This window comes from Zerene cesonia, chromosome 18, assembly GCF_012273895.1.
Source record: "Zerene cesonia ecotype Mississippi chromosome 18, Zerene_cesonia_1.1, whole genome shotgun sequence".
NCBI lineage: Eukaryota > Metazoa > Arthropoda > Insecta > Lepidoptera > Pieridae > Zerene > Zerene cesonia.
This window is the reverse complement of record NC_052119.1, coordinates 740,660-758,509: the sequence shown is the minus strand read 5'-3', so window position 1 is coordinate 758,509 and position 17,850 is coordinate 740,660. Positions and strand designations below refer to the sequence as shown.

Below are 17,850 nucleotides of genomic sequence, written 5' to 3'. Positions count from 1 at the left end.
CTGCGGGCTTATTATTATTATTATTATATTATTATTACAAGTAAAATGAGGAATAGATAAACATGCATCGCAAACAAAGCCGTGAGCGCATAGCTAGTCTCCTCAATTTGCAGTAAGTCACAGATTATCAACTGGAGTTATTGTACTAATACCAGACTTGGCTGTTTGCCAAACTCACGTAGTCGACAACTTGAATACTTGTTTTATAAACACAAAAGTTTATTAAAACAGTCATGTTTTGGAAACAAGATTTGTAAAAACTTATTTGTATATTTCTTAATTGTGGGAATCGGGCACGCTTCGGCACAAATTGGACCAGCTCGCACCGGGGAAGCACTATACCCGAACAGAAAATCGGTGTGACTTAGCAGCAACTGTGTTTCGTTCGGTGAGTGGGGGAGCCATGCGCCCGTATCGTAATCCATACCCTTCCGAGTTCTATACTTTATAATATAATTCTTTGTTTATCCCACACCTTTTAAAGTCGGCCAACGATCTGCAGATACGTACACGTACTTTTAATTTGAGTAGCAGTCGACTGTGTGATATAAATTATCTTATTAAATGTGTTGTTAAATAAATGTACATATAGACAGGGCAAAAAAAAAACCTTTAGAAATAAACGATGAAAACTTTAAATTTATGATATAAAAGGTATTATCATTACCAGCCCATACATTGTATTCCCAAGGGAGGGATACGAGTGTGTCCTGTGAGGGTTCAAGCCATAATCCAGCAGACTGACCAAGTGCGGGTTGACAGATGTCACATGTCGTCGAACTATTGATTCTTCACCGTGGTAATGTTAAAAATCAATTAATTTCATGCACGTTCTATCGGTCTGGAATTCTAGACTTCTTGATCTAATTCCCAGATGCTTATCACTGAGCCACCACTGGTGAATATATAAAAACTATAAATATATTTATTTTGATTTCTACAAGCAAAATACTGATTACAAAAATCTCTTATACTATATGAATATTATTTCCAGCCAATTATTTATAAACCACTTCCAAATACTAGAATTATAGCTGAAACCATTCGGACCGTTCATCATAACTCAAATCGTAAATTGGTTCCCGCCAAATTGGAAATCCAATATGGCGGCTGCATCTTCCGCTCCAATGCATTGTGATCCCTCGCTGTAGAACACTTGACCAAGTCCATATGCAAATATAATGGTACTACATCTATGCTCTGTGTATTTTATCGATGGTTTTATATTGACACAGATAAAAATTGAAAATATTTTTTTATAATCTATGAGTATTTGACATTTGTATGAAAAAAAATCCTAGAGTAAACGTCACATTTTAAAATGTATATTTATAAATATAAGGTACACAATAGCGCTTACAGAGTATAAAAAACATTAGAAACTGTATTTAATGAGATGTTCCTTCGTTTTCATAATTATAGAGTATTTTTTTCAAGAAAATTTAATACTTATTTACATTGAAATGAATTAAGAATTTACGTAAATGTCGTTTCCATTACTTTTATTAAATTAATGAATAAATTATTTGATTTTTGGTTAAAATTATACAACAGCACACATTGGACATAAAAAAATACTGGTTAGATAAAAATATTCATTTTCAGTCTACACGCCGGCCTCGTTTACCTCCATAAAAAGAGCTGATGTATTTTTGAAACTATGATCCTCTCTATTAGGGTAAAATTGACCAGAGATAGAGTAATATTGATTTTGAATTTCCCTCGTTTATAGAAAATATTAAGGACAAAGGAAATATTTATTATGAATTCATTTATAATATCTATGTAAAATCAATGATGCTTCTCTCCCAGTCAAAATAGACATGTCAGGTTGCAAAAGTTCGCATAGAGCTGAAAATTGGTATAAACCTCTATTATAGGAATACAAATAATTTGTGAAAAGTCCCCATCGATGCCATGTCTGCTAAAAAAGTTATTCGAAGTCAAAGATAAAAAAACAGTTTTTTGCAGTTTTTTTTTCAATATGACTGTATAACTTTTCCTGTTATTACGCGAACAAAGCTGCGGACGGAAAGCTAGTTTATTGCAGTCGATCCGGCTGTCTTGACAAAAACGCATTATAGTTAAACATGTATCAAAGACCAAAGGTATCTTGGCGTACTTCCAAGTTCGGAAGCTGTGCATGCCGTGTCTTTGATAGAAGTGCATTTAATTTCTCAGCGGGCCGTGTCATCTGAGGAAAATATTTATTCGAGTTTGCTTGTGGAAGAAGTACTTAAAAGTCTCGAAAGAATCACATTGCTTATAAAGATTTACTCAGAAGCTTTTTTAATTATTTACAAGTCGATTATAAACATTATAATAGGGTTATCTTATGTCATTATCGGCGATGGAGTTGGTGGGTCGGCTGATGGTAACAAAACGCTACCACAACCCATGAACTTTGATCGGCGACTTTATGGTACGGGATAAAGAAACGATCGACGAGGAATAAAGGGAATTTATGGGAATGGTAAGGAAAAGGATACGTGATATCTTCCCCACTCACCGATCGAAAAACAGAAGCAACTATTTCATGATGATATACTGTGGGGGTGCACCTTCACCGGTGCGAGCCGGCCCAATTCGTGCCGAAATGAGTTCAACTGAAAGAGTACTTCCTCTTCTCGAAATCTCGGAATATGTTCGTCGTTATAACCTTTTAGGACGTCTACTGTTAGGGATAGGCCTCCCCCAAAGGCTAAAATTAATTCACTTTTTCTTTTTTGACGCATATACCACGGAGTTGATTAAATTATAATCCAAACCCATTCGCTAATTGATTTTCACTCAAGAAAATTGAACAATTTCCGATCATCAGCAAGCGGAATCTTAAACCGCTAATCAAATCCAGGCGATAATTAAAATACAAGATTTGAGATGCCGTTTTTAATTTATTCATATTATAATAATAAACACAATAGTATATAATATAAACGATATATAACCATTTTGATAATAAAATACATTTTCTGAAATAACTCAAAAACTTTTTGTTATATAATAATACATATTACATAAAAGACTGCTTATAGATTTTCTATTATTAAGTGAATATTGAAAAAAAAAGAAGTCCTGTGTGCCCCTTATGGGTCAAATGCTCTAAGCTAATTTCTTTATGCTATACCGTGGAAAGTGCGAAATATATGAAGATGATCTCTTTAATGCAAAAACAGTTAACCGGTTCCGTATAAAACTGACAGCACATATTTATCACACTATGACATATTATTATAAGCATACATATATTTAACACGAGGAAAGCTGCGAACTAAACCTAGTAAAAAATGAAAATGAGAACTGATTTGAAACTCGGGAAAGGACATTATTCAACAAATGCAAACAAGCAAAAAGATTACGCTGCAAATTCAATAGTTTGTATCAGGAGTTTAGCCTAGAAAGGCACAGACTAAACTTCCTTTACAATGGTGTTATCTAGGAACTTGTCGTCTTATGTACTGTCAGCAAATTCAAGTTTGATTTCGTGTATTTTTATTTTAACTCCTTTGATGCGAGAGTAAGAGAGACAGTGAGAGAAAAGTGGAGTTTTCTTTTATTTAATGGGTTATAAATGTTGCTTTTAATGTGTTAAGCCTTATTTAACGTTTAAATAACAGTTAAATTGTCCGTTATATCCACACTAATATTACAAAGAGGAATATATTGTATTTCTGTTTGTTTGTAATGGATAAACACAAAAACTGCTAGACCGATTTTTAAAATTCTTTCACTATTAGAAAGCTGCAACTTCACTGAGTGACATAGACTATATATGTACCACGGGCGAAGCCCGGCAAACAGCTAGTGTTATATATTTTATTGAGTCATGTTGCCAATACCGATTATAATTAAAATTTGAAAACGACGATAAATGTGGTAATATTAAATGATTAAAATTCAAATAAATCTGATTTAAATCCCTAAAATTCATTAAACGATGAACTGATCGATAACCATTAAATGTACTTAGTCTCCAAGAAATCTCGTTAATATTATAACACTAATTAACCAATGCTATTTATATATTGCGATGCGTAGCAACAAATTTGACCTTCAAGACACAGTTCACCATTAGTTCCAACGTCAGGATTTGTATTATTGTTTACTATTGTTTCCTAGTGAAATAAATAATAATTACTATTAAATATGTTTTGATATAATATAAAAAAAAACACAAACATTTTTCTGCGGACGGTACGTGGCACGTAGTTGTCACGTTGTAACTGAAATACGCCATCGCGTCGGTCGTCACATTCTATTACGGCGTGGAACAACATTGAGTAATTTATTTACATGTACATGTTGTGTATTCGTATTTCACACATGTAGGGTACGTTTTAAAACTTTTATACGGGCGTTTGCTTTGCACAGGGTGAAAATCACCTATTATACTATATGTATACTAGCTGCGCCCCGCGGTATCACCCGCGTAAGTCCGTATCCCGTAGGAATATCGGCGGTTAGCCATTAAAATCGGAGTTTTTTAGGAGTCCATCACGAAAAAACAATGTTACACGTAATTTATTTATACTATAAGAATACGTTGGAAGGTTGATATAACAGATAATTCTTTTGTAGAATTTTGAGCCTTATGTCCCTAGGGGGAGGTAACGCTCAAGATTCTAATATATGACTAAACGACATAAATTTCTATTAATCACAAAAATAAACGTAAATCCAAAGAAACGAAAAGAGTTATCGAGAAACGAACCAAAAAAAATCAGTCGAATGGAGAACCATGATTTTCGGAAACGCCCATAGAAAATAAGACAACCAAATATAATTGCCAATTCGCTAAACAATAACTAAGATACAAATAAAATAAATAAACTATCACACTAATAATTTGCTATTCAAAATCCCAAAAATTTAACTAACAACGTCTCTTAAGACCTATATCATACTAAAATCACCAACACATTTATACCTCTCTACTAACGAAACCTCCCAATAAATCCCGTTAAAACCCGTCCCTATAAACCATGTATATTGTATACACAGTACCAAGCACAGCTGCCCGTATTTCATAGCATCACAAACATCTGTATTCCGTCGGGAACAGAACTGCAGACCCTTCCCACGTCCACTTATCCTAATGGTCATACTGTGAGCGTTATCGTTTACATTTATAGCAAAGGTTCAAGGACAAACAAACGGTAATGTTAGCTTCTGTGTATAAGTATGCAATAGTTTTATATTGAACTTGTGAAAGGAGTAAATTCTTAGATTTCGTTCGGAATATTGTGAGGAGGTTAAAGTTTGTGTGAGTTTGTGAGTTTGTGTTATTGTAGAGTTATCTATGGATCCACTGAACCGATATTAAATATTCCTGCACCAAAAGAAAGGCACTTTGCTCGTGAGTGTTATGGACTATATTTTATTTGTTTTTAGGGGTAACCCAAGCGGAGCCGAGATAAGCGGCTAGTATTGTATATATATAGTTCCGTGATACTTGAAATCAAGAGAGCTGATTAAAAAAGGCCTAGGTTCAATCTTCTAACAGACTCTTAAAAAAAGTCCAGAGGGTTGCTTGCCAATAGAAAATTTATCAGCGGATTATGTGAAAATGATCCCCATACCCCACAAAGGAACACACTACCTAACTTTTGTCAATTTCGTAGCATTATAACCTCACGCTTTTTATCCTGACTGACATTTACAAATTGACATTTCACATGTAAAAAATTTAAGTAATCAAGATATGACCATTGTCTGTTTTAATTAATTTTAACCGGGTGAATTAAAATTATGATAAACCTCATCAAACGCCATGTAATGATCAAGTATCAGTCATGATATAGTCAGTGGCGTAGTATGGCCCATATCCTTTTCCTTACCCTTCCCAGTCTTTTCCTTTATTCCTATCGCCAATCTTTTCTTAATCCCTTCCCAAAAAAAACGTCGGCAATCCATTTGTAGAGGCGCAAGGTCTGCAACGGACCTTATGCCTCTCCAAATGTTCATGGGCGGTGGTAGCGCTTACCATCAGGCGTCCCACCAGCTCCATTGCCGATGGTAACAAAAAAAAAAAGTATGGGTCTTTGCTACCTGGGGTCGACTGGAAATACGCCCCTTTACTAAGACTCCGCTGTCCGTCTATCTGAATATTGTATGTATGCCAATCTGTCCATTAGTTCGATAATCTACTTAGATAGCGCCAATTTAATAATATCAATACTTATTTATATTATTAAATAGGCGCTTCCTGTCGCCCTCTTCCGATCCTTTTTGTATGCAGCCCGCGGTCATGGCCCTAATAGCTTATAGCCTAATAGCTTCCATGCTCCACTGGATATAGTAGGATATGAAATAATACCATCGTTTGAACATAGGAACATGCTGAAAATATACTTTTCCAACCTAAATACTTCAATCATTTCCAGAATATTCGATGAATACCGTACTCACATCTCGTGCAAATCTTTATACGAGATCTGTCATCAAAACCTAATAGTTATAAAAACAGATAAATATCGGATGTAATCGGACACAAGTCCGCAACAGATATGGGATCAATTTTGGCTCGCAATACCGCCGGGCCATTTGTAAGAGGGTAAGGTAGTGCCTTTTGGTGGAATTAGCGAGCGCGATTGTAATAAAATATTCCCATTTATATCAAAAATACGATATTTCTATCAAAAAATGTGTTGCTTTAGTGAAATATAATATTTGGGAGCTTACCATTATTATACGAGTCCGGTATCAATCGTTTTAAATTTAATACCAGCCATTTAAAAATAATAAATAAAAAGGTTAAACAATTTGGATGGGTAAAGCTGACTGCGTATGACCTGACTGACCGATCATTTAAATATCTTTTTGATTTAAACTGTTATTGGAAAGTGATAAATCACATTGCACGAATAATGAATTTTAATTCCTTACGCTAAGCGGATCCCTTTTTCCATGACCACAACCTAAGATCTGAAGGAGCGATTTGTTGCGACTTCAACAGATTTGTGAGATATTTGAACTAGATTCCACGGTACATTGCGGGGACAGGCTGTAATTATGTGGTACGTGGTTAAGGGCTATTTCATAAATGTCAGTTCTGGGTGAATGTTGTTGCTTTTTTGTAGGTATGTTGGAAATAATATTATTAATAAAGCAAAAGTGTTAAATGGATTTCGATGAATTTAAATATAGGTCTTACCCTTGACGTTATTTATTGTGTACTAGAATAGAGAAATATAACAATAAATTTGTTTAGAGTAAAAAATGCCGACGCATACGTACAAAAAGCTGGCCTTATTGCTCAAAAGCAATCTCATTCAGGCAACCCTATTGGCAAGGACTTGAACTCTCCTTTTGAAAGAAAAACTCAAAGGTTTATGACAGATATTTATGCCTGCTATGAGATAAAAATTACGGATTAAGCTTACTAATAAAGTTAACAACTTGGTACAATATAGTGTTTACTCTTAAGTTAGACATGTAAACAACAGCTGCAAATATTGCGTAAGTGTCTTTGATTATATAGAGATTATATAGTGTGGTTTCTGTTTAAGACATATAAATAAAAGATTTGATAAGCGATTCATTTATTTGATAGAAATCGGCTTTTTAATCCAGTAAATCATGAATTTATTTTCGTATAAAACTCGCGCAAATAGTAACACAGAAAACAATAGATTCACTCAATTAAACAACCCATCACAATTATTATAATGTCATACGTTTAATAAAACATCCTGACTTTTGGACAGAGTAGACAAAGGTCGTGACAACCTGTAGAGTCTTATTTATGTATTCTAGAGGGACGCCGACCGTCGAGATCGTTGCTGATAAATATCTTAGAAAAGATAGGATATTTTAATGTTGATGGAGCTGTGGCCCAGTGGTGAGGACCTCGGACTTCAAAATCGATAAGTAGAAGGTTCGAGACTAGGCGGAGTGTGCAGGAAATAAATTGATTTTTTAATTTATCTGCATGTGGATAACAACTGCTGAAAACGGCGAAGGAAAACATCGTGAGGAAACCAAAACCGACTAGTCCGAGAATAAAAGTTCGACGTCATGTGACAACTGTCAACCCGCACTTGGCCAGCGTGGTGGATTATGGCCTGAACCCTTATAAGAGGCCTGCGTCCTAGCAGTGAGAACATATATAAGCTGATGATGATGATGATATTAATATGATATTGGCTTAGATTTATATAAATATGGCATCATTATATATGAGTTAATACTTATAAAGACATCACTTATAATTTATAGATAACAAATACATGTTGTCCGTATCGTCACAGGGTAGAAAGCATCGGGGTAAAGAGATATGTCTTAGAACCGGGATGGTTCATGATAAGTATCTTGTTAAATGGATCAACATTTTAATATTAACTCATAGTTATACCACGTCAATGTCAAATGCCACAGCAGCTATAATTTTTATTACAAAAATATTTATTCAGTTGCATTTAAAAATGTATAATTAATATCTTACTGACTTAAAACAATTTCCTATTTAACGCGAAGAGCAATCGATTGGCAAACATACGGATTAATAATAAAAGTGGCCGTATATTGTATTGCATTGAAGTAAAATTTAATATTTAATGCTGAAATGATTATAGTCCTGCCAATCCGACTGTTCAATTTGCTACGTGGTCTAGGGAATTAATTACAGTTACGATTTAACAACGAAACATATTGATTTCACAATTTATTGTAAAACTAGCTGCGTCTCGCGGTTTCACCCGCGTAAGTCCGTATCCCGTAGGAATATCGGGATAAAAAGTTGCCTATATGTTATTCCAGTTGTCCTGCTGTCTACGTACCAAATTTCATTGCAATCGGTTCAGTAGTTTTTGCGGGAAAGAGGAATAAACACATACACATCCTTACAAACTTTCGCATTTATAATATTACTAGCTGCGCCCCGCGGTTTCACCCTCGTAAGTCTGTATCCCGTAAAAATATCAGGATAAAAAGTTGCCCATATGTTATTCCTGTTTTCCAGCTGTCTAAGTACCAAATTTCATTGCTTTCGGTTCAGTAGTTTTTGCGGGAAAGAGCAACAAACACACACACATCCTTACAAACTTTCGCATTTATAATATTAGTAGGATATCTTATATATCTTCTATATCCCCTTCTCGTACCCAATATACATTTCATCCTGGAAAATGATCATCCAAAGGATATTTTATCCCGGAAAATTGTCATGTAAAATATCCGAACCGGGACAGGGATGATTTAATAAGAGCGGAAAATATGAACAACATAAATTATATAGATAGTTCGCACGTCGTAAAACAAAATGGCTGAAAATGATTATCGCGATTTAAAGCACTTGGCAATACGTACTTGAGCGAAATGCATGCTATCCCCGAGGGGGTATGGGGCAAGTTACAAGTGCCTCTCTCGTTTTCTATTTCTTTTTCAAGATATATACTTTTCTCTATAGTATATTCCGTTTCAAGTACAACTAGGTTCCACTTGTTAGTAACAATACCTTAGAAATTGAAAGCTTTTAACGGATTTTAAACGCGATTTATTCATTATATTATTAACCCGACGTTTCAAACGCTTGGTGACCGTGACCACGCTCGCTGTAAAGTGTTCGAATGAATGAAATGAATAAATCGCGTTTAAAATCCGTTAAAAAGTTTTTTAATTTCTAAATGCATAATACTCGCGTGAAATCAAACACAAGAAAATACAACAATACCTTATATAACTACGTTAGTAGAGTACTTATTGAGCCACATTAAATTTTAATACATACAAATTTATCATATTTCATTTGTCATCTACAAAATTTCTGCTAATTAATTAATATATGCAATACTAGACGCTCGCCCCGGCTCCGCCTGGATATCAAGATTCCTGTTTTATCTCAAGGGAACATTTAATCGGGATAAATATCCTATCAAACAAGTCAGCTCATACCCTGTCTGTATACCAAATTTAATCAAAATTCGTTCAGTGGTTTCAGCGTGATTTACGGACGAACATCCAAACAAACAAACTTACACATTTATAATATTAGTGTGGTGTGTCAAAAGGGTGTGTTGAAGCAGTTTCAATGAAGATAAAGCTGCCTTTGATTAATGGCAATGCCTAGGTACCAACGTAATACTATTAGTGGTTAACTTTTGTAGTAAATAGAAGAATTTTTTATAGAGCAGGACACCAACTTCCTACTTCCTATCCTACTTCCTACTTCCGACTAATATTATAAATGGGAAAGTTTGTATGTGTGCATGTAATGAAATTTGCTTCGTAGATAGCTGGACAACTGAAATAACAAATAGGCACTTTTTATACCGATATTCCTACGGGATACAGACTTACGCGGTTTCGACCGCGGGTCACAGCTAGTGAGCATTTAATATTTAATAACAATTAACAGCGCATTGTCAAGTTGAATAAAGATTAAACAATTTTTACCTCTTTCCATTGGCATAAGCCTGATATTGGGCATATATAATAAACAAATTAAAAGAAAAAAATATATTATTTAAATAGAACTTAAAAGAACAAGTAAAATTTGAATAGAACGTAGCAACGTGTTGATTTAAGAGTAAAAGAAGGTTTAATTTAGATTGAAATTATAAAAAAAAAAATTACATTTAAAATACCCTACAAACCTCAATTTCTTCATTCCATAGGGGGATATTACACTATCATTTAGACGTATAATAATAGGAAATCGTATGCTTGTTCCATTTTAATTTAAAATTTAATTTAATAAAAAAATTAATCATCTCTATATAACATTATCTAATAAAATTGACTCTTAGATCTATAATCCAACATAGATGATAGTGTAATATCTCCCATAAAAGTAGTAAAAATACAAATTAGATAATACTAGACTAGTAACAGTAAAGATGTAATATACTAATTCGCCTGTAACTTAAACCGTACAGTACTTGTATTATGTTAGTATCCGCCGGGGAGTCCTTTTCATAACGCAGTTAAAAGGCTTTACGCCTCTAATGAAAACCTCTCGATGTGATGTACTAATTTCTATGAAAGTATCTGTACTGATTTTATTACTTGTTCGACTTTAATGAAGAAGAGATTTTTGGAATTTTTGACGTCCGAGATTTATTCTGTATTAGTGTTTTGAATTTAGCATCTTATATGGATATTTTTTTTTGTTTTGTAGGATATATGCTCTATTACAAGTGGACGGATGATGAATCTTTTTTCACTAGCAAAAGCTGCATTTTATTTAATTTGTATATTTAATGTATATCACCACGGGCGCAGCCGTGATATGTTGTATGCCGCAACCGTGGTATGCCGCAACAGTTAGTGTATTTTTTATTTAATTATGACTTTGTTTTCAAGTATTTGTTTTTATTTCTCTATTATTAGGGCTCCGTTCCAAGCCAGAGTGACCAGCATTTTCTTGTACCGCTATCACTTCAAATAATAAATCATGGTTAAGCAACGGTTGCCACGGCCATAAATTGGATGGGCAACCTTTTTATTGGTACGCAACTTATAGTGTCGCGACTCCGACACGCCCTCGAGCGTTATATGTTTTTCGTAAATTATCTTCGAATATATCGACAGTCTCTTTGGATAAGCCAGCACGTCCGAAAAACACGTAGGGGTATAATTCACTGTTTTTCAAACAATCAGCATTTGTTTGCCCTCTGTTATTTGTAAAATTATGAGTTCAAATCGCGTTGTTTGCTGTGAAGCGTCGTTAATTATTTAAAAACGGGCACGTCGGGCGCGGAGCGGGTCGTGTTTTTTTAATTACGACAACAAGGAAATTGTCAGGAATTGGCTGATGATAAGGTAGAGCTTTCTAGAAAATACCCTAGCCATTGTATATGCTGTATGCATTTGAATTATAATAAAAATTATTAATAATATTTTTTAGATTGATCAAAAGAAGATTATCTGATTGTTAGATATATATCATGTTAAAGTTTAAGTCTTAATGCATTATTATAAAAAGCATCCATTAAAATTAAAGACTTAAAATGGATTCGAAACTTGGCCTTCATTAAAGAAAAATTATCCAAAATAATCAATACAAATGAATTTCCCAAATAATAAATTTGTATTACACATAACGTGCGATATTTCAATTTGCCTTCCGATCCAAATGTAAAGAGGTCGGGAATTGGAGTTTGTTAATAAGTTTGTAGAAAATCCACAAAATTTTTCGAAGCGTGTATGAGTTGGGGTGTTGAATTAGAATTCACAATAATCAGTTTTACCTAATATAATACAGTGGAAATGTTATACGATATAAAGGGGTTTGTGGTAGAAAGGGGCTTTATTTCTTAAAGGTTGGCAACACATCCCAAATACCACCGGTACACCGGACACCATGGGTAAATCTTGCATACACACGGCGCCCGGGGAAGTGGCCGTGTTATGACGGATTCCTATTAAACCTCACTGTATCCCGGGTACTTACTGGAACACACGGGTACTTGTAATTCGTCCACGACTTAAGGTCTAGATAGGACTATTAGCGCGCCTAAACCCTTTCAAAATAAATCCTGTTTCACACTTTGATCAACTTAGAACTAGAAAAATGTAATTAATCAGGTGCACTGCCTGCACAGTTGCCTGCTTGGTATAAAAATGTGTATTTTTACAATACAAAAGCGTATCTGAAGAAAGACTTGTAGAATTAATAAATGTTTGGAGTTTGATGTTGTTACTCAGTGTTTTAAATAAATCTCCATTTGATGTAAATTATTATATAAATTACCCTTTTTCCCTGCGAAGTCCCGCGTCCCGTTGGGTATGGGGCAGATGATATACATCTGTTTCATCGATTCGATTTTCTTAATGAACAAGTAGGTGATCAGCCTTCTGTGTCTTGCCAGACCGAAACATTTTATTCGTCAGTCCCCACATATAATCGAACCCAGGACGCCGGTTCGGTTTCGGTTTTTATTTCGTTTCGGTTCTACGCTAGCGCGCTGCTCTATACTTTTAATTAAAAAAAAGATGATAAATAAAGAACAGAACATATATTTTTTTACATAGTGGTAAAAAAGGGTTGCTATTTCGGTTTTTATTTCAATCGGTTGAGTTAAACACTAAATTCGGATAATAATAAATACGGAAAAAAACCTTTGAATTCTGAACCACCTTTGTTTCGGTAATGTTGGTTAAAATATGTATTTCATTGTAGGTTTATTTACATTACGATCGAGTTCGCAGACGGTTTCATCGATTTCTCATTACAGGTGAGGTCAATGAATCAAATCAACTTTAAATTGCCCTTTCGATTTATTCATTTCATAATCTACATTAGAATAGTTCAGTTAATTTCTATAATAATATTGTTAACGGGCTATATAGGCTTCAATTTGCTAATTGAATTCCATAAAATTATGAATTATCTATTTAGAATTTGAAGTATTCTTTGAGTATCTATGTGCTATTATTACATACTAGCTGTGACCCGCGGTTGAAACCGCGTAAGTCCGTATCCCGTAGGAATATCGGTATAAAAAGTGCCTGTGTTATTTCAGTTGTCCAGCTATCTACGAAGCAAATAGTATTATTATTCACCAATAGATGTCAGGAAAAAAAACACGAATATGACATTATTTCAGTTGTCCAGCTGTCTACGAAGCAAAATAGTATTACTATTCACCAATAGATGTCAGGGAAAAAAAAACACGAATAAAACACGAATATGACATTTTCTAAAAAAAATTCCTAGCTAGATCGATTTATCGCCCTCGAAAACCCCTATATACTAAATTTCATGAAAATCGTTGGAGCCGATTCCGAGATCCCAATTATATATATATATATATATATATATATACAAGAATTGCTCGTTTAAAGGTATAAGATTTTGAGGCAAATACAAAATTCATTCCTTTCAGCGGATTCGTCTCAACTATCATTGAAAAAAAAAAATGGAAGCAAATGTTTGAGTAAATTTATTATCTTACAGAAGACAGGGAAAGAATATACTTTCGTGCGTGCGTATGTTATGGAACAATTGATATATACAGACACTTTTCATAATGCCCGCGCAAGTTATTACTCAACGAAGCTCCGTTTCGCACGCCCTCTCCTGAGTCAAATCCTATTATCCTACTAATATTATAAATGCGAAAGTTTGTAAGGATGTGTGTGTGTTTGTTGCTCTTTCACGCAAAAATTACTGAACCGATTGCAATAAAATTTGGTATGTGGACAGCTAGACAACTGGAATAACACATAGGTAACTTTTCATTCCGATACTCCTACGGAATACGGACTTACGGGTGAAACCGCGGGGCGCAGCTAGTGTAAAATATAAGTGTGGATTATACAAATTACAGAGAGGTTACGATATTCCATAAAATATAATAATACTCTCTTTATTTCTTTTTAATGTATACAAAAAGGTGGAAGTAAAACGCACATTAGCCACAAATATCGGAGTCATACATCCACGCTAAATACGATTACGTATTTAATTACCTTTTCCCGTTAAATTCGGAGTAGTTTAATAGAAGTTATACATGTAAACCTTCCTCTTGAACCACTTTATCTATTAAAACAACCCTCATCAAATTCCCTTGTGTCATTTTAAAGATCTAAGGATACATATATTGAGACCACACAGGAAGCGACTGCGTTATACTATTTAGTGGTTTATGATATTTATACTATTTAGTATTTATAGTCATGTGTAATCAAAAGAACCTATTATTTAAAGTTTTAAACGACTTTGAAATTTTTGATACACTTTTTAGTGCATAAACTGGCAATTAGTTATTATCATAAATACAATATCTATTGGGTTTAATACTATATACTTATTTTTATAGTAATATCTTCTGTAGTAATGAATGGTTTATGGAGTATGTTTATAAGAATTATATTGATTTCAATTTAGAAAATCTCAACTAGTGGAAGATAAGCCATCTAGGAATAATGGAGTTAAATCTACGGATTCCGAAAAAGTAAAAATATCACGAGAACATACTATATTTATAGTCAACTCTTTGAAGACGGGTGACATCTAGAAATATCCGACAAAGGCCTCATTGAGAGGGCCCCTCCTCGCAGTTAATTGGTTTCATTCAAGGGCCCCTACAGATCCACTTAATTTCTTTTGTTTTTGAGGTTCTTTATTGTTAAACACATACTATGCAACTTTGTTAAAGACATTTTACTTGTTTTCAGCGCGAGATATATGTTAACATGCTATGTTTTACGGTTTTTTACGGACTTTCAAAAACGAAAAGCAAGAGTACTATGTTATAACTACACTATAATTTATTGTGTGTGTTTGACCATATTTTGGGTGAATTGTGAACCGATTTAGGGTATTTTTATTTAGTTCGAAAGAGACGCGAAGACGAAGATTATCATTTCTTCTTGCTTTAATATAGTTATCAAAAGCTGATTACTTACAGATGATATATAGACGTATCATCAATGTGTAATTCATTAAAATAGTTTTAGTAGTTACGTCTTGATATCAAAGTGATTGTCATTTTTAGACGATTTTATTTGCTTCACGATTAAAACCATTTAGTCTTCTAGTCTTTCTGAAAATAACAAAATGTAGTTATGGAGTCGATCGCCGTCAAATAATGAAAATACTAGCTTCCCACGTGCTAAATTTGGAGTAGTCTAATAGATGTTATTGTGCATACAAACCTCCCTCTTGATTCACTCTATCTATAAAATAAAACCCCATCATAATTCGGTGTGAAGTTTGAAAGATGTAATCATACGTACATACATAGGGACACACGTGAGATTGATTGATTGATCTATATAATAAAGACTAGCTGGTGCGCGGTGCGCGGGCTGCAAGCAGCCCGCGTGTATTTTTGCGTGGACCAGTATTATCAAAACTTAATAGATGGTGCGCGGTGCGCGGGCAGCAAGCAGCCCGCGGGGCTTTTTACGAGGACCAGTCTTATCAAGACTTTATAGATGGTGCGCGGTGCGCGGGCTGCAAGCAGCCCGCGGGGCTTTTCGAGTGGACCAGTATTATTAAGACTTCATAGATGGTGCGCGGCTTTTTTCGTAGACCAGCTTTACCGAGACTCATTAAATGGTGCGCGGTGCGCGGGCTGCAAGCAGCCCGCGTGAGTTTTTGCGTGGACCAGTATTAGCAAGACTTAATAGATGGGGCGCGGTGCGCGGAAAGCAAGCAGCCCGCGGGGCTTTTTGCGAGGACCAGTCTTATTAAGACTTTATAGATGGTGCGCGGTGCGCGGGGAGCAAGCAGCCCGCGGGGCTTTTTGAGTGGACCAGTATTATTAAGACTTCATAGATGGTGCACGGCGTGCGGGCTGCAAGCAGCCTCTGAGGCTTTTTGCGTATATTAGATTTATCAATAGGGAAGCTGATGCTCAGCGTGCGAAATGCGCTTACCCTGTATGCGCACATAAAGAAAAGATAAAATTTTTTGGATCGTTAAAATTACGTAATAGATTCTGATTAGGTTTTTTTTGACACAGATCGATTCAATAGGAAGTTTTACATATTACATATAACATATACAATTGTACCTACTATTGCACCCGTTCGAATCCGGGGCGCGTCGCTTGTAAGATCATAAGCACAATCCGATGATATTCTATTACAGTCTTAGTCTCGTATTCTAAACTATTTAAATGTTAAGTGCAAAAAATTTATAACATGATTGGATTACCAAAAATTAAATTACTTAACATCTGAGCAATTGGATAAACTTGAGCGACTTCAAAACTATTGCATTCGGTTTGTTTACGGTCTCCGTAAATATGACCACGTCTCTCATTTTCGCAAGAAACTCAAGTGGCTCCCAATCCGTCTTCGCCGGAATGTTCATTACCTACAACTATTGTATCGAATCCTTTTCAACCCCAAAGCTCCTTCTTACCTAAAAAACCAGTTCCAATTCCTGCACTGTGATAACTATTGTCTGTGATCTGTGGACAGGTTAGTACTATCCATGCCTTCACACCGCATACAGTTTTACGGTGGTTCTTTTACTGTAACCGCTGTCGGTTTGTGGAACTCCTTGCCTGTCAGCATCCGTAAAGCTCAAACCCTATCCACCTTTGCTAAGCAAGTCCGAAATCACTACTTAAACCTAGCATTCAACTCGGATCAGTAAGTTTAATTTTATTTATTCGTGATTTTCTCTATTATCTTTTTCTTTTATGTTTTATAAAATATGTTTTCTTATTGTTTTGTTTTCTAGTATTCTGTATGTAAATATATACTGTATGTGTGTATATTTATTTATTATTATTTTTTTTTTGCAAGTATCATTTAAAGGTATATTTGTATGTATATGTGATATGTATTCTAAGTTAAAATATCTATGTACTTAATACCTACCTCCTGCTTTTTACTATTTCTATACACAGTGAGTTGCCTGGAAGAGATCACTCTTTAGTGATCGTCTTCGCCTTTCGCTATAGGTCGCCTCCTGTGCTGGTCTAGTTTTAAGTTTTTATATTTAAGGTTTATTTGTATACCAGTACAATAAAGTGTTAAATAAATAAATAAGTAATAAATAAATCTATTCAATAAAATAATATCCATTATAATAAAACCCCATTTATCGAGTGTCGGTGGAATTATAACGTAAAACGTTACAATTTATTAGGATCTACCCATAGATTATTTATTTATACACTTATATACTTAGTACGTACCAAATCCGTTACTTGACAATGTTGTGTCAACTTATATAACCTACTTAAATTTAATCTCTTACAAGAGGCATTTTATATATACGTAGGTATGTAATCGAAAATCTATCTATCAATTATTGAATAATATATGGTTTGTTTGCTTTCGTGATATTCAAATTGTATTTTAAATATAGGCGAATTTTTTGGCCATTAATATATATGTAGATATGTTGTTATATTTGAGCACAATTTTTCAAAAACAAGTAGTTAT

The 17,850-nt window shown here is 34.5% G+C and overlaps 1 protein-coding gene across 1 annotated transcript in view; it reads right to left on the bottom strand.

Moving 5' to 3' along the window:
• Positions 1-16,911: 16,911 nt before the first annotated feature.
• The window catches only part of LOC119834046 (vacuolar protein sorting-associated protein 13C-like), a 21,933-nt gene continuing 20,994 nt past the window's right edge, over positions 16,912-17,850 (bottom strand). Inside the window, exon 22 of the mRNA XM_038358323.1 lies at positions 16,912-16,961. Coding sequence (XP_038214251.1) covers positions 16,912-16,961 — 50 coding nt within the window. The remainder of the gene's footprint in view (positions 16,962-17,850) is intronic.